The sequence below is a fragment of the Calypte anna genome, chromosome 4 (assembly GCF_003957555.1).
Source record: "Calypte anna isolate BGI_N300 chromosome 4, bCalAnn1_v1.p, whole genome shotgun sequence".
NCBI classification, from domain to species: domain Eukaryota; kingdom Metazoa; phylum Chordata; class Aves; order Apodiformes; family Trochilidae; genus Calypte; species Calypte anna.
Genome location: NC_044247.1, coordinates 7,000,379 through 7,024,365, shown reverse-complemented (window position 1 = coordinate 7,024,365; position 23,987 = coordinate 7,000,379). Strand labels below are relative to the sequence as shown.

At 57.6% G+C, this 23,987-nt stretch overlaps 3 protein-coding genes across 7 annotated transcripts; 1 reads left to right on the top strand and 2 right to left on the bottom strand.

Annotated features, from left to right (window-relative positions):
• Nucleotides 1–448: 448 nt before the first annotated feature.
• NOX1 (NADPH oxidase 1) lies at nucleotides 449–6,215 on the bottom strand. 2 transcript variants are annotated; one of them, XM_030449207.1, is made up of 13 exons: nucleotides 5,892–6,215; nucleotides 4,874–4,969; nucleotides 3,873–3,983; nucleotides 3,682–3,766; nucleotides 3,457–3,599; nucleotides 3,189–3,370; nucleotides 2,592–2,730; nucleotides 2,388–2,480; nucleotides 1,981–2,216; nucleotides 1,738–1,900; nucleotides 1,465–1,611; nucleotides 1,132–1,256; nucleotides 449–944 (listed from the first exon to the last, which is right to left on the bottom strand). In XM_030449207.1, exons 1-13 carry the CDS (start codon nucleotides 6,168–6,170, stop codon nucleotides 818–820), a joined length of 1,926 nt encoding a protein of 641 aa, XP_030305067.1. In that variant the 5' UTR covers nucleotides 6,171–6,215; the 3' UTR covers nucleotides 449–817. The 2 variants fall into 2 exon arrangements, with proteins under 2 accessions (XP_030305067.1, XP_030305068.1); XM_030449208.1 differs by having other exon boundaries at nucleotides 3,246–3,370.
• Nucleotides 6,216–7,048: 833 nt separating this feature from the next.
• Nucleotides 7,049–18,401, bottom strand: XKRX (XK related X-linked). Of its 4 annotated transcripts, none has more exons than XM_030449219.1 (6): nucleotides 18,309–18,391; nucleotides 17,973–18,116; nucleotides 16,743–16,844; nucleotides 12,091–12,179; nucleotides 9,575–9,834; nucleotides 7,049–8,112 (listed from the first exon to the last, which is right to left on the bottom strand). In XM_030449219.1, the coding sequence occupies exons 3-6, from the start codon at nucleotides 16,755–16,757 to the stop codon at nucleotides 7,367–7,369; spliced, it is 1,110 nt and encodes a 369-aa protein (XP_030305079.1). In that variant the 5' UTR covers nucleotides 16,758–16,844; nucleotides 17,973–18,116; nucleotides 18,309–18,391; the 3' UTR covers nucleotides 7,049–7,366. The 4 variants fall into 4 exon arrangements, with proteins under 4 accessions (XP_030305079.1, XP_008491978.2, XP_030305080.1 ...); XM_008493756.2 differs by having other exon boundaries at nucleotides 17,977–18,116; XM_030449220.1 differs by lacking the exons at nucleotides 12,091–12,179; nucleotides 16,743–16,844; nucleotides 18,309–18,391 and having other exon boundaries at nucleotides 17,977–18,021.
• A 2,068-nt stretch (nucleotides 18,402–20,469) lies between these two features.
• Nucleotides 20,470–22,802, top strand: ARL13A (ADP ribosylation factor like GTPase 13A). The gene is made up of 5 exons (XM_030449398.1): nucleotides 20,470–20,528; nucleotides 21,596–21,666; nucleotides 21,882–22,131; nucleotides 22,442–22,547; nucleotides 22,623–22,802. Exons 1-5 carry the CDS (start codon nucleotides 20,470–20,472, stop codon nucleotides 22,800–22,802), a joined length of 666 nt encoding a protein of 221 aa, XP_030305258.1.
• The last annotated feature ends 1,185 nt before the right edge of the window (nucleotides 22,803–23,987 follow it).

The following is a 23,987-nucleotide window of genomic DNA, read 5'->3' as shown; positions in this document are numbered from 1 at the left end:
AGCACCAGGTCAAGAACTACTCTTGGGATTTCTTACATTTCGTGCTGCTCACAGCTGCTCACAAGGGTGCAGGGGAAGGGCTCTTTTTTCCATCTCTGCCAGCCAGGTGGGAAGGGCTCCGTATCCAATTGCTGTATCACTTACCACACCAACCTGCTCCCCAAGGGTGGGTTTTCCCTTCTTCCCTGAACGTGCTTGAGCAGAATTTTTTGCCTTTGAGCCGTGCTCGGGGTCAGTCTGTGCACTCGTGTGTGCTTGGCAAGGGGTGCACTGACTGCAGGGGGTGGCAGTGAGCTTGGGCAGTGCCTCACCTTGCACTCAGGAGTGTGTCTGTGAATCAGCTCTTTTATTGCTGCCCTGCAGCTGCAGTGACTTGAGTTGCCATAGAAGCTTTTATTGCAAAGGGAAGACTGTCTGATGGAAAAGACACTTTAATCCCAGAGAGGCAAGTTTGGCCCCCAGAGCCTGCTCAGTGTGCCCCTCTCCCATCCATCGCCATCCTGTCGTTCTGCCCAGCCCGCTGGGCACTCCTGCTGCTTCCTGCTGCTCCAGCAGCATCGTTGCAGCACCTCCCTCTGCTTCCTCAGTGGGCCATGTGGAGCTGCAGTCCTGCTTCCCCCTGTGGGGGACCCTTGTAGATTGGGTCAAGAAGGCAGCAGTCATTGACCCTGGAGTTTCTCATGGAGAAGAACACCTTGCCATGCCATGCCTGGCTTTGGTGCAGATGCTTATCCCTGGCCATGCTCTGGCACAGGAGGTGAGGTGAGACGAGACTGGCAGTGTCCCCAGCTCGCTGGAGTCCCAGCCCAGCTGTCACTTAGAAGTTCTCCTTGTTGAAGTAGAATTTGACTTTCCTGGGGTCCAGGCTGGAGTGCTGCTGGCAAGATCTCTGCAGGCTCTTTGCCAAGGCTGCTGGCCCGCAGAGGAACACACCAACCACTGACCTGCACACAGCACAGGGATGTCAGCACAGGGAAAACCAATTCAAGATTTTTTGGGGGGGGTTCCCTGCAACCTGCAGGTGATGAGCACACCTCTCCCAAAGCCAGTGCTGCTCAGTCTGGTGCTGGGTGCCAGGGAGGAGAAGGTGCTTCCCAGCTCTAGCACACCAAACCCTTGCCCAGCTCTCACCTGGGGTGAGCTTCAGCCACCGCTGCAAACTCGCTGTTCCACATGGGCCTCCCAAAGATGGTTTTGTGCCTGAGACCTGTGACTGTGTCTGTAGCAGTGTCAAAGTGGAGTGCCACGTTGTTGACCTGGGAAGAGCAGGGATGGTGAGGACTCATTACCCATGAGCCCACCTCAAGCCCCTCACCACAGAGGAGCAGCTGTTGCTGATGCCCACCAAACACCACTCCTGGACTCTCTGCCTGCAAGCTGTTGATGTGTTTGCTCTGCCACTCCTGTGAGCATTGCCCACCCTGTTTCCCCCTTTGCAGACACATCTGCCTGTGATCAACTCACAATGCTGGTGTCCCAGCCGGTGAGGAAGAGCCTGTAGGTGAGGAAGTCTGCCTTGCCTGACTCAGCCATCTTCTGCTCCAGGGAAGCAAGCAGGTCATTGAACCAGGCAAAGGCTCCAGTGTCCCGGCAGAGCCAGTAGAAGTAGATCTGGGATGCAGGAGGAGAGGCATTGTTCAAGATGAAGCAGAGCAGGATTGTGGAAGGATACAATGTCAAGGACTGGGAAGGCCAGCATGGAGAAACCTACAATTAATCCCATGGAACACCCCATACCTTCTTGGTCTTGAGGGTCTGGTCAGCCTGCTGGAACTTGTACCAGATGGACTTCAGGATGGAGGCAAAGGGGGTGACTCCAATGCCTGCTCCCACCAGCATGGCCACCTCATACTGGAACACATCTTCACTGGCTGTCCCAAAGGGGCCATCCACCTTGATCCTGGCCAAGGGAAGGCCTGGGTGAGAGGTACAACCTTTCCAAATCCCTGGAAAAGTCCATTCTGGTGCTCCCCAACCTACCTGGGCATTTCTGGCTTCTGCTGCTGGAAGGTGTCAATGAGACTCTCTGTCCAGTCCCCAGCTGCCCGGATATGGATGGAGAAGAAGTCCTCCTCGGGTGCCGAGGTGAGGGTGAAGGGGTGCCACTCCAGCAAGGAGATGCTGGGGCAGTTGACAAAGATGTACTGCCCCACCTCCATACTGAAGCCCCTCTTGTTCATCTGCAGCTCCAGCACGCGGGAAGGGTGCATGACCACCTGTGGGGCAGGTATGGGGCTCTGTGCCCAGCCTGGCTCTTGTCCCTGGGCAAGGACCTTTGACAGCAGCTGCCCAAAGGTCCCCCCCACAGCCACCCTGGTGAGGAGCTGCAGCACTGGTGGCTGCAAGGGAGGGACGTGGCGGTAGGCACAGGCTCCTGCACCACCCACCTTGGTGACAACCACCTTCTGCCATGAACGCCAGACCCGAAGGATCCGCTCGAAGATGTAGAGGAGGATGGGGGCCAGGACCCACTTCCAGGACTGCAGGGATGGAGGAGAGCAAAGGGTTGGGCTGGGACAAACTAGGGCAGGAGCATACTAAAGGCAAGTGAAGGGTTTCTGCCCCCTGCAGCTGTCCCACCATGGCCTTACCTCAGCAGGGATGCTCCCGAACTCAGGGTCTTTGCAGCAGTCATGGCTGCAGTTCTGGTCCCTCTGTGTGAGGTTGAGGGCACAGCGATGGGGATGCACCTCTGCCATGCTCTTCTCTGTCTGCCCACGCACCAGCCCGCTGTGGGGAGGAGAGAGATGAGTCTGGGGCTTGGAATCTGCCCCCCAGCCAGGGCTAAGCCGTGCCACCCATCCTGGGGGGCATAAGGGGGGCAGGGGAGTCCACAGCCCTGCTGGACCATCCCCGGGTGCAGGTGGGGCTGCTCTGTAGCAGAATGTGTAGAGGAATGGCCTGGGCATGTGTACACACCCCCATGTTTGGTGCTAGTTATGAGGTGGGAGGTGTGAGCTTGTGTTAGGCCCACCTTGTGTTAAGCCTCCACTCCTGCCCAATTAGCACCTGAGTGCCTCAAACATGGAGCTGTGTACGCACGTTCAGGCCATTCCTCTACACATTCTGCTACACTGCTCTAGTGGGGTTTGTGGGACTGTCCCAGTGGGGTTTGTGGGGCTGCCCCAGTGGGATTTGCAACCCTGCCCTTCTCTGGTCTGCTCCTGGGGAGTGGTGAGGAACCTTACGCGATGCCATGGAAGAGGAGACCGGCAAAATAGATGATGAAAAGGTGGTGTGTGTACCAGAAGACCTCAAAGTAGTTTCTACGGATGAACTCGGTGGAGGACGTGACCATGAGGATCAGTGCCAGCGTGATGATCACCCCTGTCAGCCCAGGGATGGTGGTGAAGGTCACGTACTCGACGGTCTGCAGGGGTGGCAGGATGGGTCAGGGAGGCAGGGGACAAGGGGTGGCGAGGGGGGGGGGGGGTGGCTGCCAGGGCTGACACTCACAGTGTGGTTGGAATGGATGGGGTTCAGCCACTTGTTGTCCTGCAGGTGCATCTTGGAGAGGACAGCAGGGAGGCTACGGTCGGTGGCTTGTTGGCTCTGGTTGTAGCGCTCCAGGTTGAAGAGGTGGGCGATGGTGTGCACAGCTGGGCACGGGACAGGCAGTCACCCATTTGCCCACCTCCCAGTTCCCACATCATGCCCCAGCCCAGCTGGCAAGGGCCGTACCTGTGAGCAGGGCCAGGGCATAGGCTACCAGCTTGTGGAAGGTGAGGTTGTGGTCCAGCTGCTTCCGCAGCGTCCGCCGGCAGCACTGTGGGGAGAGGCAGTGGTGTCGCAGTGGGATGGGGACAGAAGTGGGGAAAGGGACAACAGGGATGGGGATGTCTGCCCTGTCTGTGCCACCCTGGGGCACTCACCGAGCAGGTCCCACGGAGGAAGGAGAGGAGGTTGCGGCAGACAGGCAGCAGGATCAGCATGCTGTTGAAGTTGAGGCACTTGGCTGATGCTCGTGCCCATGCTAAGGCAGGCTGGGGAGAAGGGAAAGGGTGAGGGCTGCTGTCTGCTGCAGGGGGGATGTGTGTGTCTACAGCCCTGCTGCCCAGCATGGTGATGTGCAGGGACTGAGATGTAATGGGGCCAAGGGACACTGAGCTGGGGTGGAGCGATTCAGCACTGGGGACTGTTTAGGGAGTGATTGTAGGTAGAATCATAGAATTATAGAATCATTAAAGTTGGAAAAGACCTCTAAGACCATTGAGTTCAACCACCAATACAACACCAGCAGACAGCTAAACCATGCCCTCAAGTGCTATGTCCCCATGTTTTTTTAACACTTCCAGATATGGTGGAACATTCCACTACTTCCCTGGATAGCCTGTTCTAGTGCCTGACTGACTAAGAAATTTTTCCTAATATCCAATCTGAACCTCTCCTTGAGACCATTTTCTCTTGTCCTATCATCAGTTACTTGAGAGAAGAGAGTGACCCCCTGACTTCAGTACAGCCTCCTTTCAGGCAGCTGTGGAGAATGAAAAGGTCTCCCCTCAGCCTGCTCTTCTCTAGGCTAAACAATCCCAGTTCTCTCAGCCACTCCTCCTAAGACTTGAGCTCCAGATCCTTCACCACCTTCATTGCTCTGCTCTGGACACACTCCAGCCACTCAATGTCTTTCTTGTAGTGAGGGGCCACGGGGCTGGGCTGAGGAGTGGGAGGGAGCAATGCCAGGCTGGGGTGATGCTGGGTTGGGGCAGGACAAGGACCAAGATAGGGACCAGCATGGAGGAACACCGGGCTGCAGACTGGGAAGAAGAGATTTCAGGCTAGAAGAGGACAGGGCAAGGAATGGGCATGGGGTCCTGCAGCCCTCACCCCACTCCAGGGGGGCTCTGAGGGGCACGTGTGCTGGGGCAAACCTTACCCCAAGGATGGCTCTGGTGTAGAAGTATTGCTCGTCCTGGTCGAAGAACAGAAAATAGTAGGTGAAGAGGAAGATGTTGATGCCCAGCCAGGCTGCCTGTGTGAGAAAGCCACAGCCTCATGAGAGTCCCCAGCTCAGGACCTCCTTCACCCACAGAACTTGAGTGTGGATGCAGCTGGAGGGCACTACTACAGCACAACCCCTCCTGATTCCTCATCAATGGCATGCATGGGGCTTAGACACAGAGGCAAAGGTGGGGAGGGATGTGGGAGTCTTGCAAAATAACTGTCTTGTCACTCATGTCCCTGTGCATCATCCACATACACACAAGGAAGGACAAAAGGCAAGCCCAGCAGGAGGACAGATCCAGAGGGTGGTTGGGGCTTCCCTGGGGAAGCCTCGAGGACAAGGAAATGTTGCAGGACACTGGCTCACCCAGCCCCACCGTGCTGCTGTCCCCTGCCCGATCCTGCAGCTCCCCATAACGGCCTCTCTCACAGCCATTGTATTTTTGCAGAGCTCCCCAAACCACTCTGCCTTGCCTTTGTTTTGTTTTGGTTTTTTTGTTTGTTTTTTTTTTAATGTAATTAAAAAAATTAAAATAACAAGGCTTTCTGAAAAAAACAGATTTTTGCAAGCATTTGCAGCTCCTCACACATCACTAGGCATAGGGCAAACCCCGATACACCAGTGATGCCACAGCACCGAGCTGGCAGATGGTCCCTGTGGTGCAGGCTCCTCACCCAAGTACAGGCTCTCATGGAGCCTCCAGCTCCCATGTGGGGACATGAGGGACCTGGAAGGCTCCTGGCCAAACCATCCAGGCAAAGCAGTGGCATTTTTAAGTTTTCTAGCAGGACTCAACTTTCCTGGGAGCTGCATGTTGGTTGAGCAGAGGGGATGCTTGGCCCTCTGGACAGGCAGCCCCCACAAGCTGCCAGGAGCCATGTAACCCCCATCACCCTCTGCATCCCCCCCTGCCCCTCCTGGCAGAGCACCCCCAGCCCCACACTCTTACCAGGACAGCGGCCGAGAACCAGTGGTTGACCAGCCAGTTGCCCATAGTCCAATGTCCCAGTTCTGTCCAGCTGCTGTCTGTCTGTCTGCTGCTGTCTGACCACCGTTTTATGGAGGAGGCAGCCGGCGCAGCAGCCCCGGCCCGGGGAACGACACCCTGGGGACTTTCCCCCGAGAAGCCTTTCAGGAAATGCCGGGAGGTTTCAAAGGCCACCTTCCAGGAAACCGGGGTGGGCTGGCCCATCCGCCAGCCCTGAAACCAGTCCCGTTGTGGGCTCATCCCTGAAGGGTCCCCTATGGCCCCACAGTTGGGTGCTGCGGGGCATTGGGCTGCTCCTCCTCTGGTTTTGTTTTTCTTTTTTTTTTTAACGTTTGGGGGCAAAAAGGTTGATTTTATTCTTTAAGGTAGGAATTAATTTCCTGGGAGGAAGTCAGAGATGTGCCATTCCTGGGCTGCCATGGCCAGCTTTCACTTCAAGACACCAAAGGAGGAGAAGCCTGGGGTCACAGCACCACACAGGTGCAGGGTCCCAGGAACCACTCCAGGGTGGGTGAATTAAGACCAAGTGGCAGCAGTGCTGCATCTCCATGGGCATCCCAGGGGTGCTGAGGACCCCCAGCCTGGCACTCAGCACTCTCCAAACTGAGCTGACCCCAAAAATGGGCACTGGGGGCAGGAGGAAGTCACACTTCCGTGTTGGGGCTGGGATGCCTGGGTCTCAGCAGCATCCCCACTGCCCTGCCAGCTGCCCCTCCTCTCCTGCCTGCCCTCCATTGCAGGGTCCTGAGCCCTGCAGTGCCTGATGGTCCTGCTGGGAATAGAACAGCAGCCAGGGCCGGGGCCTCCAGCCTGGAGGAACAGGTTGGGCAGGATGGCTCCTTGCTGGTTTGCCGGGTTGCTCCTGGCCCGCAGCCACATCCTTGCTGATGGAGGCACAGGATGAGGCCGGCTCTCATCCTGCCGTGCTCCTTCATCTCCCCAACTCCCTGCTGGAGCTCCCCCCTATCCTCACTTCCCACCGACACAACCCCATCTGGGTGCCCACAGGTACGAGGGCTACGTGGGCAGTGGGTGTGCACACCCGTACCAGCCCCAGAGGGACGGTCCCCACCCTTTCCCTGAGTCACCGGCCACCCGCCAGCACCCGGACACGCAGCCACCACGAAGTTTCTTTACTGCTAAAAACAGTCCCAACAGCACCCAGGTCACCGTGTGTACCACAGCAGGGGGGGTAGGGGCACCTCAGGGGCTGTGTCACACATGGCAGGTGGTTCAGGCACCCCTTAAATCCTTCGTGTCCATGCGCACGATGCCAGGACCGCAGGCACACTCTGTCCCTGTGCCACCATGGGGACACCCTGGGACCTGCCAGCACAGGTGCCTCTGGCATGGCTTGTGCCATCATCCCCCTCTGGCCCCACGCTGCCTGTCCCCGTGTCCATAGCCAGCCAGAGAAGCTGTGTGGTGGCTGTTCCTCAGACAATGCTGTGCCTCACCCCAGGCTCATGAGGTGGCTGGAGGCGCAGAGGGGTCCCCGGCAGGCGCCGTCGGCAGCAGACACAGTGCAGGAAGTCGGCAACATTGTGGCTGAAGAGCTGGCGGCAGGGATGAAGGTACTGGAAGAAGAGGAGCATGAAATAGATGCCCAGGCAGTAACCGAGGAGCAGCTGCACCACCAGCAGTGGCGTGCAGATGTTCTCGTAGACATCTGTCTTAAAGAAGTACCAGAGGACAACGAGGGCCGTGTTCTCCACCAGCCGGGCCACGTAATACACGGCCAGGAGGCCCCAGTTCTGTGACTTTTCAATGAGGTCCCGGTCAGCCAGTTTGAGCTGCACTGCTGACCAGCAGAACATGTTGATGCCGGCAAAGAGGAGGGTAAAGGCACAGAGCACCACCACCGTGCCCACCCGGCTGAAGTTCTTCTCGATGTTGTCGGGCAGGCGGGTGCCGCTCCGCCAGAACTGCACCCAGGGCAGGAAGAAAACGACCAGCAGGTTGGCCAGGGCAACGGGGATGATCCAGTGCTTGAAGACGGTGCTGAAGAGCACGAGGACAGCCACACGGGTGGAGATCTCCAGGCTGCGCCACAGCACGATGCAGAGGAAAGCCAATGGTCGTAGCTGGACCTTGTAATCATCATACTTGACCTGGATGGCCAGGATGTTGCAGACAAGAGCCCCGTAGGTGACTGACACCAGGCAGATGCCCATGAGGACGGCTGCAGAGGGAAAGGACAAGAAGTCAGGAAGTGCTGGGGAGGACCTGGCTGTTTTCCCTGACTCTTGGCTAGGTGCCACCCCAGGGAGCAAAACACAGGGTGGCAGTCCCTGGTTACACACACAGGGTGCCCAGCACCAGGGCTTGCAGTAGGAGGTTCAGTGTCAGCACTGCTGGGGCAGCTCATGGTGGCAGACCCCATGCTAGGGTGGTTATGGGGGAAGCTGCAGGCAGCAGGAGGCTCTGCTCCTGGATTTTCTCCCTACACGAACAAACCTGAAGCCTCTGCCAAACAGAGGCCTTTCCTGTGCTTGAAGAAGGCACCAACTCCTCTGCTGTGTGCAAGAAAAGTTGCTCAAAGCAGAGCAGGGAATGGTTTCTACTGCAAGCACTGTTCTGCCCTCACCTGGACCCAGATCTAGACCCCACAGCCTACTGATCTCTCCAAGAACATCTCAAGAACCACCCTTGTCTGCGGGCTGCAAAGCCAAGATCATTCCCACAGAACATCAGTGTCTGCTTGCACTCAGCACAGACAGGAAAACCGTGATGGAGGAAAAGGGAAGCGTGTGGCTGGTACCAGTCACACTGTGCTGGTGGCAGTGGCTGTCCACAGAAACAGCCCAAAAAATGTCAACCAGGATTTGCTTCCCACCTCTGCTGCTGGAGGAGCAGGACCCATCCTCCTGCCTCCACTGTTCCTGCTGCCCAAAATGCCCTCGCAAAGGGATGTGGCCAAGGAGGGGGTTTCTTTGGAGCATCTCCCATGTTCCCCTTTCCACACAGCTGCTGTGGGCACAGAGGGCAAGGTCTGGGCTCCTAGCACAGCCAGGAGAGGGGGGTGGGCAAGGGCAGCTCCTTCACCAGGTGCTACAATCAGAAAGGTGGAAGAGCCTCCTGCTGCCTTGTCAGCGTGCCAGAGCTGGATTTAAAAGCTCCATCCTCCACATCCATAAAGCTCATAAATACCACAGGAGTAGGAGAAGGAGCCTGGGAGCACTAAGCTGGGAGCTCTGGAATTGGGAAAGGTTCAGAAGTTGATCCAACAGAGGGACAATGAGGAAGGCAGAGCTGTAGCTGTCCACAAAAACCCAGTAAATAATGGAGACTGGAGTGTCCTGGAAAAGGGACACAGCATCTTTATGGGACAGGCACTGGGTGGGTGGCACAGCTCCGTAGGGCAGATATCTGCAAGTACTGGGGCTGGGAGCAGAACCTGGCATCTTGGTGACATTCAGCTCATCCCAGCCTCCCTTCAAGCTGGAAATCAGAGGTCTGGCTGTGGGAAAACCAAACCACAGCGTCCATCCTCTACAGGATATGCTTCATGTTTAGGGGAGTCAATGGAGGCCATGCCCCCGGAGTGGTTTGGATGCCACCAGCTGCCAAAGAGCGGCCACCATACCCTTGTGGAGGTCTCACCCGCACGGCCTCAGGGAGCCCACTGTGCCAGGCACCCTTACCTCGGGCAACAGGGACGTACTTCTCTAGGATGCTGATGTAGAGCTGGAGGGTGAGCTGCGGGGTGGAGCCCAGGAAGGCCTGGATGACTGCCATGCGCTTGAAGGCGTTGCGGTGGGTGGCGAGCCGGCGCTCGGAGTGCCCCACCTCCTGCTCCATCTCCACCTCATAGCCATTCCGCAGCCTCCGCTTGCGGGTGATGGTCACGTAGGGCTCCTCCTCCCTCCCCGACAAGCAGAACACCACCAGGGCCTCCATGCACCTATGGGGATGTGGCAGCTGTCACCCCACCAGCCTCCCCACTGCTCCCGGCACTTCCAGCCCCCCCACCCTTGCATGGTGCCAGGCAGACCCTGCTCCTGCTGGGCACGGCTCAACTCTTCAGCAGCACTGTGGGCAGCCCCTGGCCTTGGGGTGTCAGGAGGAGGGCAGGGTGACACCAGGACTAAAGGGATGCCTGGTGGCTGCTCCAATGCATCAGCACTCAGGGTGAAGCGTGTGGGGCACAGTGACAACTTTCCCAGCTAGGAGTGCAGCAATTACTGCAAGGGGAACAGAACTCGCAGCTCTGCTAGGAGCTATAGCAACAGGAAGGGGTTAAATCTCCCTTGGGGTCTGTTTTCCCCACTTGCACAAAACATATCTCTTCCTCTAAGCAGAGACAAGAGAAACTTTCTGATACTGCCTTTGATCTCTGCTCTTGAGCAGAAGGCTTCCTACTTGGTGGGGACGGCAGGAAGGGGAGCGCAGGGTGAAGCCGGGTGTGACATGGACAGATAAGGCAGCGCTTCCGCAGCCCCTTCCCCGCAGGGCACCTCACATATGGGCAGGGGAAGTGGGTTTCTCCCACGCTGCCAGGCCAGTGAGACCCCCAGCCCCACTGCATGCAGCCACGAGGTGGGTGTGCATGGGTCAGGGGCAAGCAGAAGTGGAGGACCCATCCAACAGGCTTGGCTCCTGCCTGGAGACAGCTGGCCCCATGACCAACAGGATGTAATTACTGATGAGCATTCAAGACAGCAGAAGTTGCTCTGTTTCAGACCCAAAAGGAATGCTTTTTTTTTTTTTTTTTTTGATAAATTCTCTGCCCAGGTCACACCAGCTTTCATAGCTCCTTGCAAACTCGAATGGGAAAATGGTTTCAACCAGAAGCTTGGCTTTGGGGGCAGTCCCAGCTGGCTCCTAGTGCCCTGCCAGACCTCACCATGCTGGACTCCATCTGCAGCCCAAGAAGTCAATTGAAGAAGCTCTGCTGAGCAGCTCTGGGTGGAGCCAAGCAAGCCAAGCACCCCCACAACCATCTCAGGAAGCCAGTGTAGTGAGAGCTGTGACAGCACCACGGGACAGCATGGGCTGCGGTAGACACACAGCTTTTCACATGGCTGGTGGCAGAGGTGAGACTCCCCAGCCACCTCTGAGGATGAACTGTGGTGATGAGGACACCTCTGTCACCCTACTGGTTTCCGGTGATGGAGAAAGAGCAGTGCAGGCCGAGTATTTTTTCATCTCTGTGGGTACAGCGTGGCCTGAATCGTGGCTGCCAGCATGACCCTGGGAAAGGAGCCCTTCCTGCCAGAGATGGCAGCTCTGCCATGACACCCACTGCATCCCTGGTGCACTCTTGCTGAGCAGGATGGCCAGGATGACAACAGCCCAGGGAGGCAGGGCAGCATTCCCAGGGAGTGAGAGATCAGCACTTCTTCAGCTTGTGCAACATCCACCTCCTCATCCTTCTCTCCCCAGCAGAGTCTAGTGGCACCCCTGCTCCCATGAAAGCCCTGCTGCTGCACCTCTCCTCCTCCTAAAACTTCCACCTGTCCCATGCCCGGGACCTTTTCCAGAGGGCAGAACCCTAGCTCCGATTCACCCTCGAGCACTTCAGCTGCGATTTGCATCTGTGCTTCCAGCCTGAGCCAGACGATGGCAAAACCCAAAGGCAGAGGGGAACGCTCGCTGCAGAAAGAACCTTCGGAGCACCTGAGATGCAACAGGCTGGGAGAGATGAATCCTGCCCGGAATGGGGATCTGGCAGGCAGGAAAGCAGGCAGCACCCCCCAGCAGGACTGTGGCATCGCTGGGTAGGGCTGGCCGAGCAAAAGACCCCCGTGGACCGGGAGCAGCAGTGTCCTCGGGGACAAGTGGGTACAGAGAGCAGCTCTGGGCACGTCGGGCTTTGCTGCAGGGACAGATTTCTGCTGACATCCAGTGCGTGTAGTGCCCTGCCCGGCCCGGCCCCAGCTCTCATCAGGCACCCACGAAACTTGCTCGGGTCCCGTGTTCCATCCTTGGGGGTCTCCACGTCTGCTGCTGGGAGTCCCCACTCTCCCTGATGGGGTCCCCATGTCCCACGCTGTGGCTTCCCACCCCCCTTGCCACCCTGCCACAGTCCTCGCATCGCTTGCCAGGGTCCCCGCGTCCCATGCAGAGATTTTCACATTCTATGCCAGGGGTCCCCATGTCGCATGCCGAGGATCCCCGTGTCCCTGCCGGGGGTCCCCTCGTCCCCTGCCACGCTCACCTGATGATGGGCCCGAGCTGCAGCAGGTGCATGAGCAGGACGAGGGGGCGGTCGCGGCTCAGGTCGCGGTGGACGAAGATGAGGGTGAGCTGCACCAGGACGGAGGGGCAGATCATGAAGAAGATGGTGAGGGCGAGCCAGAAGCGGTCGTCGGAGTGGTCGTAGGAGAAGCAGAGGACGGCGGCCGCTGCCCCCTCCCCGCAGAACAGCGCCGTCGAGAAGACGATGCCGAGCGGCAGCTTCGCCCGCGACGGGGCGGCGGTGGCGGCGGGCGGGCAGCCCCCGCTCGGGCCGTCCAGCCCCATCCCGGCCCCGGCCCGGCCCGGCCCGGCCCGTTCAGCCCCGCCGCGGCGCCATCCCGGGCTGCAGCGGAGACAAGAGCCGCGCTGCGGGCGGGGCGGGGCGGGGAACCGGGGGGGCGGGACCCCGTCTCACGGCACCCCGACGGGAGGCCACGGCCCAGCCCCGCCGAGCCCAGCCCAGCCCAGCCCTGCCGAGCCTTGCCCTGGGGAGGGCAGCTCCGGCAGCGCTCCAGGCCCGCCCCGACGGGCACAGGGGGCAGGACATTCCTCCGGGATTCGTCCCTTCGTCCCCGCGTCCCTCGCACAGGGATCCCGGCCGTGCTCACCACCCTCCTGCCCTGGGAACCCCCGCTGCTATGCACAGGTTCCTTGCTCCAGGACACTCCCACCTTCACCCCTGATGCAACACCTTCAGCTTTGCTCAGGATCTTCCACCCAGGAGTCCTGTCACTTCTGGGAGCCCATGCATCAGGAATCACACTCCAGAATCCCGCTGCCAGCCAAGGGTGCCCATGCTGCCCCCACACTGGGAGCCCTAACTCTTCCAGCTGTCGCCTTGCCAGCCCCCAGGTACACCCTATGTGCCCCTGGTACTCTGGGGTCCTCCCTCAGACCTCTCCACCAAGTCCTGGTCCCACAGGGCCCTGGCAGCTACAAGTGCCTCAAGGTGCAGAAACATGGGGGGGTTCTCCCCCAGGGGAGAGGTGGCAGGCATCCCCAGGGACACTGGGGTCCCACCATGGGGTGGGAGGGGATGCCAGCCTGGGTGCCAGCCCTGCCCACAGCCAGGCCTGTGGCTTTTACCAGCCAGAGCACTGCCTACAGCCACCACCACCCCCAATCTCCAGGGGGTGATTGAGCCTTAGGTCCAGCACTGGGGAAGGTGCATGGGGCTGGACCAGGACACCCATCAGCCCATGGCCCCACTCTTTGTGGGGCAGTGTGTGGGAGGAAGGGTGTTGCCAAGCAGGGAGAGTTTTGTTATCTTGCAAGCTGAGCTGTGAGAGGGGCAACCCTCTGGCTCCAGCAGGCAGCTGCTGTGTGTGTAGGCCTCAAGATCTGGTTAGGATGTAACAGGGGATGTCTCCTGCATCCAGGTAGGAGGTAGTGAAGACCAACTGGTAGTATAGCTGAGCAACGAGGTGCTTCTCCCATTGCCTTCAAGGTGATGGGATATATGGGCTCAACGATGGAGCCAAAAGTCCCATTGCTGAGCCCACTGCTGAGCCCCACATCTCCTCCTCTATGTCCAACAGAGAAGCCACGGGGCCCCCTCCTATGTACAGCACACATGGCAGCCCCATCACCAGCCCTGCCTGCCTTACAGTAATGAGAGATGGTAGGAGAGGAGGCAGCTGCCTGCACTGCCATCCCTGCCAGATTACTCAGTCCAGCCTGGTCACATGCCGACTGGCTGGGAGAGACAGGACAAGGCAAGGAGTGTTTGAGGTCTGTCAGTTATTCCTGCTTGAGGTAGACTGGGAAGTTTTAGGTAATTTTCAAGAGGTGGCTGGTGTTCATCCAGCAGGCAGGACAGTTTACAAGGCGGTGCCCACGCTAACAGCAGGGATGCTGTGTCCATAACTCACCCAACCACGCGGAAACCAAAAGCACGAAACCTCTCCAACTGCATTCATGAGTTTCCCTCATTTTACTGGGCTGTGAGCACTATGAGGGCTATCACGCTTATCAACAGCAGAGCTAGGAATAAAACCACCAAAAACCTTGGAGGCTGTGCCTTTCCCGAGGGCAGCTCCCACACAGAAGCAATCCCAGTATGTGCAGCTGCTCAGAGCTTTTCTTTCCAACACTGAACAGCTGCTTCAGGAAATCACGCACACTATGAGCTCACCAGGACTGGCCAGACTGGTGGGATGGAAGACCTACATGTGACCACTCCTCTCTGGTATGATAGTTACATATTTTCAAGCTGGTTTTGGAAAACAGCTTCTCAAAAAAAAAAAAAAAAAAAAAAAAAAAAAAAAAAGAGCTAGTAGGGCAGAGGGTGAAGGGAACGCTGTCTGACAGAAGGAGCCTTCCCTCCAGCTGGGTGGCTCCTGTGGACACCCGGGGTGGGAGATGTGAATGGGCCATGGGTCTGGTGGCCCCAGTACATCCCAGCTGGATGCTCAGCTGGTGATGGTACATCGTGTGGAGCTGCCAGCTACACCCACACCTCTATATGAGCAGCAATAACAACATGCAATTTATAGCATTGATGCAACATGCATTCATCTAAATGAAAAGCATCCCTCAGGAGTCTGGCAGGTCACCAAGACCTCGGCAGAGCAATGCCTGGGCTCCAACTCATCGTATTTTTAATTTCATCTTACCCTCCTTCATGATGAAATACTTAAGAGCAATTGTTTAAGCAGTCAAGAATTCCAGTCCTGCCTCCAGGAGCCCCAACAGCTGTCGGGTAAATGGAGGGACGAAGCCTCTCAGCACTTCCCACACCATTTATTATCCCATTCTCCAAGCCAGAGGCAGCGGGCTGTTTTCAAGCTCACGCTGTGAGTCACCCCTCAAGCCTAACCATACCTGCCCGCAGCTCAGCGCTGTAAACAGCAGCCCATAAAAGCCCTGTGTGTCACAGATAGCATCGGCGGGCGGTCCTATCCCCGCTGCTGCCGCCGCTCCCTGTGCCCAATGCCTGCGCACTCAGCACGGCTTGGGACAGGCACCCGGGACACTGCTATCACCGAGCCACCAGGGCTGAGACAAGCCAAAAGGGGCTGCCCGGAGCTGGAGACATCCCACCCAGCTGTTCCCAAGTGCAGTGGCTGGATCCTGGGCCAGCAGAGTGTGCAGCTCCTGGCCAAATCCCACTTTGAGCTCTCCCGGGAGCAGAGCAGCCCCTGGGCTGTGAAGATGAGGTCTGGATGGATGAAGTGACCTCCAGCACTATGTAAAGCTGCCAGAGATGTGCCTGTCAGGGTAAAACCCAAGGTGCCCAACAGGGAGGGTCTGTGCTGGCATCTCTTGGACCATGTAGGAAAGTGAGGGGATTTAGAGAGGTTGAAAGTAATTTCTGTTACAGAAGCACCTAGAAGCTCATGTATTTTGCATGCTCACTGTTAGGAGCTGTAATAGAAGCGAAAGGTAGAGGGAAGGAGAGAACTTTTCCCTGCCCAAGGGTGGCACGGTGCCACTTGAGCCCCTGCCTCATGTCTTGCTTCAGGCACCAGCATCCAGGAGTCTCCCCACACCCGGGGATGCTCCAGGCGTCAGCCCGCGTCCAGCCACCACATGAGTGTCAGTTCTCCCCACAGCCGCTTGCCCTGTCCTGGAGAGCATTCCAGCTTCATTATTTTCTTAATCCCCGATTCTTTTGTGTGGCAGCCTGGGCTGTACTCCGGGTGGGAGCCAGCACCGGCTCCCATTCTGAAAATAGCCGTGTCTACTTTACACATTCCTGCCTGGCGGCTCAGCTCCTGTAAAAGGAGAAGAGAAATGCTGATTGGAAATGGCAAGGAGCTCCCTGCCAAAGCTCTTAAAGAGCCCAGGTGGCGAGAGCTGCCGGCAGGCTCCCATCAGCTCTCCTCTTCCCCAGGCACTGGCACTGCACTAGGACCCGGAGCAGACATCACTCCCTTAGCACTCGCTGGAACATGCCAAGCGCACGCTGCCGGCTTCCCAAATATAGCCCAGCACACAAAGGTGGAAGCAGCTGCTCGGGGTGTGGGGATGGCTGTACTGCCCCAACCCCCAGCTAACCTTTTGGATCTGAAGCCTTCCCACTTTGTACTGCGGATGAAATATTCAGCTGGTGGCACATGGAGTGATGGTGGGGATGTGTTGATTCCCCAAAGCCCCCATGTGCTGGATGAAGAGGGAATCACAAAGAGCTCTCCAGCTCAGTATGCACTGGAGAGGGGACACAAGTATGTCGCCTCAGCATAGCCATCCCACCCCTACTAGGATCAGGGCTGGCAACAGGGGGTTTCCCAGGAATCGTTTTACTTAGTTTGGAAATAGCTTTGCAAATGACCGTTTTTCACAGCCTAAACTGTTTGGATTTTGCATTGCTTTCTGAATAACTCAGACGTATTTTTCCCTGCCTCAGCAGTCTGCGTATTAGCTTATGGTTGGAGAAATGTTTTTTTCCATTGGCTTCACTATGCTACTGTTTTTGCTGCTCTGTTTCCCTATCCAGCTTCACTCCCGTATCCTGCTGGGCGAAAAACCTGCGTCTGCCCTGAGGATCTCATCCCCCTGAATCTCGCAGCCTGGAAGCTGGGCTGAACCCACCGCTGAGCTTGGTGCTGCCAGAGCTGGGATGCTCCCGCAGCACGGGCCGTGTCATTGCAGCCTCATGGCTTAAATTCTCCAACAAGACAAGACAGTTACCTTCTTTAGGTGCATTTATAGGTCTTTCCAATAACTGCACATCTTTGGAGTCATTCCTCTTTGGCTACAACCCCAGCACAGGCAGCAGGTAATGCTGTAACACTAAACCAGGTAGGTAGGGTTAAAATTACTTTTAATTAACTGATCCCTCCCCGGCCCCACCCACTGTAAGAGTATACAGCCCTGGCAGCACACTGACCCTGCGCCTGCATCTGCCCAGGCATCCTGGCAGGCAGGAGGGAGGGTTTACACTCTTTTTCCCCGGCGTTTTGCTGCAGGAAAGCAGCAGGAGCTGCTGTAATGCTCTTAAGCAAAACCTTTGTAGGAGGCTGGGGAAAGCTTGTAGCCACTGCGAGGGCATCAAGGAGCTGTGTGCATGGCACAGGAGCAAACTGGCAGCTTCCCCTTGCAGCAGGGAGTAGAACAAAGCCCAGCAGAGGAGCTTATGCTGAAATCCAAGCCTCTCCCAGCAATTCATGTGTGCTCTGACTGGAAAGCACCCGGTCAGAAACTGGGTGAAAAGCAATCAGCTACCGGTACTAGAGCTGGAGGAGCAAAGAGGGCTCTAGAAAAACAACCTCCCTTGCCCAAAATAGCTTGCAAAATGGTTGCTTACATGGCGGCAGGGAGCGTGGCTGATTTTCACCGTTCCCACCATGCCCACCATGCCAACAGACATCCTTGGTGCCCTGGTTCATTGCCAACAGGTCTCTGGGGCACAGCTGTAATTATCTTGCATTTCCAGCCTGACCACGGGGCGTTTGCCTGTAATTAGCTCTTGGGATTTAGGAGCTGGTATGATCCAGGGTTATCGTTAGCCAGCAGAGCCCTGCTGGGATTTAAAGGGACGATGTGGCTGTTTGCTTATCTACCACCTTATGAGTTAAACAGAAAGATGAGTCTCTCCCCAAAGCCTGTGCTTGTCCTTGCCCTTCTGTGGATGACTTTTTGGGCAGAGTTGGTGCAGTCCCAGGCAAAGCAGAACAACTGGCGCATTATTTCCACCAGGACTTTTTGGTCCGTGTCATCACCTCAGTTTCAGTGCCGTCACATCTCAAAGCTCTCAGTAAATACTACAGGAGCCCCTGTAGCTCTCTGCTGCCCACTGCTTTCCCTTGCAAGCCTTCATTCCCCACATGCAAGCTCCCCAGTCCTCCCATTGCCATCATCCCCACTCCGGAGGTCCCAGGAGGGGGTCCCAGTGTACCCCATGCCAACTTGGGCATGTACTCACGGGATCTAAGGAAGCCAAGGCAGGGCAGCCAGCCAGCCCACGTCCATCTGTGCTTCTCCAGGGTCCCTGTGGTTTCTCTTCCTTTCCTTTCCTGCAACACTCCCGCGGGCAGAAATAGCCCCGAGACACGTGCCGCCTTCCTGGAAGCAATGCCAGGGGCTGAGCAACCCCGGTGCCCTAGGCACAGCTCTCCTTTGGGGGCTCCTGCTGGCACCAGTGGCACTAGAGGGTCCAGCTCAGAATGGTGGTTGGGCATGGTTCAGTAACAGCTCCGGCGAGGAACATCTCTGGTTATACACCAAGATAATAAATTCTGCCGTAGAGTTTCTCACCTGGCAACAGTCACCAAGGAAACCTGGACGGCTGCTGCGGGTCTCACTGGCACTGCCCGGGGGTCCCTGAGGCACTGGCAGAGGGACTCTGGCTCAGCCTGGCCAGTCAGTGGTGCAGGCAAAAGGCCAGCAGCCAACGTGGTAACCTGAGCCCAGGCCCGGCAAAGTGCCCATCAATCCAGGCTTGGCCCTTGTACCACCCCTCCAGAGTCCACTGTGGGTTTCATCACCTTTAGGGTGGATTTTGAGGTTTTCTCAGCCTTTGAGACCAGTGTGTGTTCACAGAGAGTGGTGACCTGGAGCTGTCTCAGGCTCCTAGGGGATTTCTCAGTCCCTGGCATTTTGAACTTATATTAAAAGAAGCAGAGCTCCACATGCTCAGAGACCTCTGGAAATCCATGGGTGCCAGTGGCAGACCAGCTCTTGCTGCCCCTCAGGGAGGACGTGCTGCTGCCTCCATGGCTGCCTGCCACATGGAATTCCCTTACTCATAGCACCTGTGGTCATCTCTCTTCCTGTCCCCTGCCTTGGCAGTGTCACCCTGAGGGACAGAGACAGGGGTGACACTTCCAGCAAATCGTTTCATCCCTGCTAAGGCTAATTCTGCCAAAGGCTTCCCGGCCCCGAGCTGTCTGCATATCCGGCACTGCCTCTGGTCCCAGAAGGCTGCTGGCATGGGAGCAAGTAGGAAAGGCCACCAGGCTGGGGACAAGGTCTGTCCCTGGGCCAGGCCACTGCCTAGCCACCAGCAGCATGGGTGTGAGCAGTCACCCCAAACACTATTGCATGTGTGGGTGATATCAGTATGGAAACTTCCTCCATCAATCATTAACCACACGTGGCTCCCTGCCCACATCAAGGCTCCTGGGCAGGTCCTGAGCTTCCCAGCAGTGTGTGGGGCTGGAGTGAGGGGCTGTGCCCAGCCTGGCCTTGAACCTCTGGGGTCATCCCAGAGCCTCAGCATGCCTGGCAGTATCTTAGTATCCCGGACTGATGTCTGGGATGCTGGTCAAGGTAGTGCTGCTGGCACTGGTTGTTTTAGCATGGATTCATGGGAGCTGGTGGGATTCTTATGGCTTTTAGAGGGTCTCATGTCCTCATCCCTTTGGATTTCTCTCCTTCCACCCAAAGCTCCTGCAGCTCAGACATCCCCACATAGCTTCTCCTTCACACACATGTATGGCAGCACGCCAAGGAGGGCAGCCCCAGCTGGGGGAAGCAGCAAGGTAAGAGCTTTGGGGCTGCAGGTCAAGGAGCTAGGGCATTTTTGGCTCTGCTCCATGCCCTGCTATCCAAAGCCCCCCCCCACTGCCCTGCTTTCAGCCAGACACCTTCTCAGGCTGGTTGGTGTTTCCACTCTGAGCAGCACAGGACCTGCTGCTGTTCAGAGAGTGAACATCATCAGGTGATGCCCTCCAGTCCAGCATCAGTGAGTGGGCAGTAGAGCCATGCACAGTGAGGGGCTTCTTCTGGTAGGGGCTGCAGAGAAATGTCCACACAGCATCGAGGAGCCAGGGATGCCCTTCAGTCCAGGAGACACAAACTCAGCTGGAAGCCCCTCGTGGAGGGGCTGTCAAGCGTTGTCCCCACCACAAGTCAATTAAGCCATGGTGAGGCTGCTGAGGACCATGGGTGCAGCTGGGTAGGTAACACTATGCCATGCTGTGCTGTTCTGTGCCATATTGTGCTGAGCAGTGTGATGGGCAGCAGTGCCATGGTACTTTGTGTCCCAGCAGCCACCGGCCTGGACCGACCCGCCTGGATTAAAGAGGCTGTGAGGAGTAAGTAATTTAAATCCAGATTAGATTTAAGCAGCTGCTACGCAAAAGGGATGTGAGCGGGGATGTGCAGCAGGGACAAGTGGGTGAGAGCCTGATTGGTGCTCCTGAGATGCAAGAAGAGGCTGCCAGGGGAGAGTCCGGTTAGGGGGTCAGTGCCCATGGGGTACTGCCAGGGGTGCTGGCTTTTGTCCCCTGACTTGGCTTGTGTGCACCAGGCTGGAGGCAGCAGTGCTGGGCTGCGGGACAAAGCACCCTGGGGTGAGATGTTCTCTGCTGTGGGGTCCAGGCACAAGCAGGAGGATGAAGCACTGGGACATGCCAGACTGCTTGCTTTGTAGGTGCCCAAGAGAGGACATCCTATCTGCACGGAGCTGCCAAGCATGTTCCACATGTTCTCCAACTGCTGGTCGTGGCTGCAGGCTGTACAGGAACCCATCAGGTAGGTCCCTGTGTTTGTGCCTTGGGGATTCCTGAAGGAAACAGCATTTACCCCTACATTTATTGGTGAGGGCACTGATGCTGTAACATTGCAGAAGTGGTGCCTCCTGAAAAAAATAGTTCCCAAATGACGGAGCAAGGCACATGTGTGTCCTTGCTGCCCTTCCAGCAGGCAGGAGCTGGGCAAGGAGGGGAGCGGGGCAGGCAGGGGTGTGCATGCAGGAACACTCCCAGCAGGATTCCCTTGGTGCAACCTCAGCACCTTTCCAAGAAAGCCAAGGGGGGATGAACTGAAACAAACATCTGCCACGTAGCCTGTTTCAGGACACTGAGCTCATCCTGTGGGGATGACACTGCATCAGCCCAGGGAGACACTGGGGGTGGTGAGGGGGCGTTTATGGTCCTCTCCTGCCTCTCCTGCCTCTCCTGCTTCTCCTGCCAGCAAGGACGAGTTGCCATAATGCTGGAGGTGGAGTCGTGCCGCCCACGCAGCCTGGTCTGTATGTTTAAGGAAGAAAAATACACTGTGAATGACTACTGGGGCTTGCAAACCACAGGCAAAATGTTCTGCGCATGGCTGGAGACTGAACAGGACTGTTTAGCGACAGGAATAACCTCCTGAGTTCAGACAGAAGCTCGTAAACTGTCTTTGTATTGTCCTCTCTTTACCTGTGTGTACCAATAACCCACTGACAAGGAAGGACACCCAAAGCAATCATTAACTGTTGGCATATAAGGAACAACTTTTTTTGGCCTGTGTGTATCATTGCTTAACCTATATGATGAGAAAAGGAATCCTTGCCATGAGAAGAACACTGAAGGCTCCACAGGGCAGCTGTCCCATGGTACCAAGATGGCTCCAGGTGCCCTGTGCCTGCCCTCCCCCTAGCCAGAGTACCAGAGACTGTTCTGCCCTTGTCCCCAACTCAGGCAGAGTCTATGACCCCATCCTGCATGGCTGCCCTGGGTAGAGTCCCCTGACTGGGAATCCGGGACCATCAGTGTTCATGGTATCCCAGGGAGCACAGGCTTTCCCTGGGATGCTCACCCACTGTTGTCACTCCCCAGAAAGGTGACCCTCCTCGTCCTGGGGCTGGACAATGCGGGGAAAACCTCTGTCATCATGGACATAGAGAAAGGTAAGGCAGCATCTTTTGGGGTTTCTGCAACCAAATGCCTGAGCCATAAAGGGTCAAAACCCCTGGATCAGAGCTGTTGGGTTGGGGAAGTGCCAGGTGCCTGGCCGTGCCCTGGGGGGAGGGCGAGATGATGTGGGCAGGGCAGGAGGAGGAAGATGTTGCTGGGGTGCTGCTGTTCTCATTGTGCCTGCTCTCTTCCCTCAACCCTCATGCAGCTGTGGCCAGCGAGGTGCTGCCCGTGGCACAGCCTGGCCAGACCTGCCTGCGGGTGGGCAGGTTCGAGGTGACACTGGTGGACCTGCCAGGGGCCCAGCGCTCCCGCAGTGCCTGGCGCAGTCACTATGGTGCAGCCCATGGGGTTCTCTTCGTGCTGGATTCCAGTGACCTGGGGCGGATGGAGGAGGCCCGCAAAGTCCTGAGCCGTGTCCTGAGTCATCCCGACATCTCTGGGAAGCCCATTTTACTGTAAGGCCGAGTCCCTGGGGTGTGACCCAAAGGGTTTGGGGTGGGGAGGGAGTGGAAACTTGTTGCTGGGGCTGTGGGGAGTGTTGCTGGGCTGAGACAAGGATATGGTGCCCAAGGGTCTGCTGGGACACGGGAACCCTGGCTGTGATGGGGAGCTGGCAGCATCCCTGGCTGGGGAGGGGGTTCCAGTTCCCAGTATAGGTTGAGACAACTCCAAACCAGGAGAAAGCACTCGGCTTCCCCTGCCATCGTATGGCGAGGAGCCCAGAGGCCAGGGTGATGGCCACGGTCCATTCTCCCCACACCCCAGGTTGGCCAACAAGCAAGACACGGCTACCGCGCTGCTGCCCTGCGAGCTGGTCGAGCGCCTGTCCCTGGAGCGTTTGGTTAACGAGAACCGCTCGCCCTGCCGCATCGTGAGTGCAGGGCTTCCCCGCTCCCCGACCCCCGCCACCCGACCCTCTGGGGCTGACCCTGCCCCATTCCCGCAGGAGCCCTGCGCTGCCAAGCGGGATCCCGGTCCCGCCGGCCCGGCCCGCACCACCTTGCAGGGGTTACGCTGGCTCCTCCGCTCCTCTTCCGCCGTCCCGGCACCACCGCCCGCTCCCCAGGATCCACCGCCCGACCCCAGCCCCCGGGCAGCCCGCGGCCGCCCGCCCTCCCGCAGGTGAGTGCGGGGTTCCGAGGGTCGTTGTCTCCGTCCTCCTCCTTCCCCCCTGGGGATCGCCGCCACTCTCTCGCCCCTCCAGGGACCCGCCGCCCCCCGGTGAGGATCCCCGAGAGGGCGCGGGGAAGACGGGGGAGTCCCGGCAGATGCGGCCCATTCGCCGCCTCCTTCCCCAGGTGAGTGACCCCCCCGGGATGGGGCGGGATGGAAAGGGGATGATCCCACCTTCCCCTCATCCCCCTTACTTTGTCCAGGAGGAGAGCACAAAGGGCCTCGGGAGGAGGAAGAGGAAGGTGAAGGTGCGGAAGAAGAGCTCGGGGCAGCCAAGCCCAGCTGAGGAGCCAGAGGGACCAGGAGGAGGGGGTGACAGCAGAGCAGGGGCTGCTGGGGGGCTGCTGCCTCCCAACAGAGTGGGCCAGGAGGAGTCTGTGCCCACCGGGACTGCCATCCTCCACCCAGGTGAGAGGGGGCTGTGGGGAACTGCTGGCACCACTGGTACCAGGACCCCCAGAGACACCCCTGGAGGTGTTTTTAGGAACCAGAAACATGGTGGTATGCTGGACCACTGGTCCTCGACATCTCTGTAAGCTTTGCTTGCAGGTCAGCTGAGAGAGATTCTGGAAGGTGAAGAGGAGAGATATATTTGAGCATTGCCACAGGGGTTGATGCACAGAGGTGATGGAGGTCTGGAGGTCCAGCAGCAGCAGCCCTCTCTGCTGGTTTGGTGACAATAGCATCCCTGTCCAGTTGTGCTGCCTGAAATGTTGTCTTTCTTCATCCAGCACAGGGTATGAAAAAGAAAAAGAAGAAAAAAATCAAGAATAAAATCAAGTCGCAGGAACCCGCTGTCGAGCAGCCGCGTGAGGAGTTTTCAAGCACCTTTGGTTGGTATTTCCTGGGACAGATTTTGCTGGAAAGTCTCAGGAGAGTCTGCCCTGCTGCCAGCAGGGTGTGAGCTGTGCAGGAGCCCCTGGCTGTGGGGCACCTGGCATGGGGACACAGGCACAAGCAGGGCTGCTTCAGGGCAAGGGGAGGGCTGTTGCTGAGGCAGATGCTCTGGGTGGGATGCAGAGAGGCCATGCAAGTGCACAGTGCTGGAGCCTGGGGTTTCTCTTCCTGCTCAGCAGAAGCTGCCAGGCTGGACCCTGGATCTTAGCCCCTGGGTCTGTGCCTGACCCTTTCTCTTTCT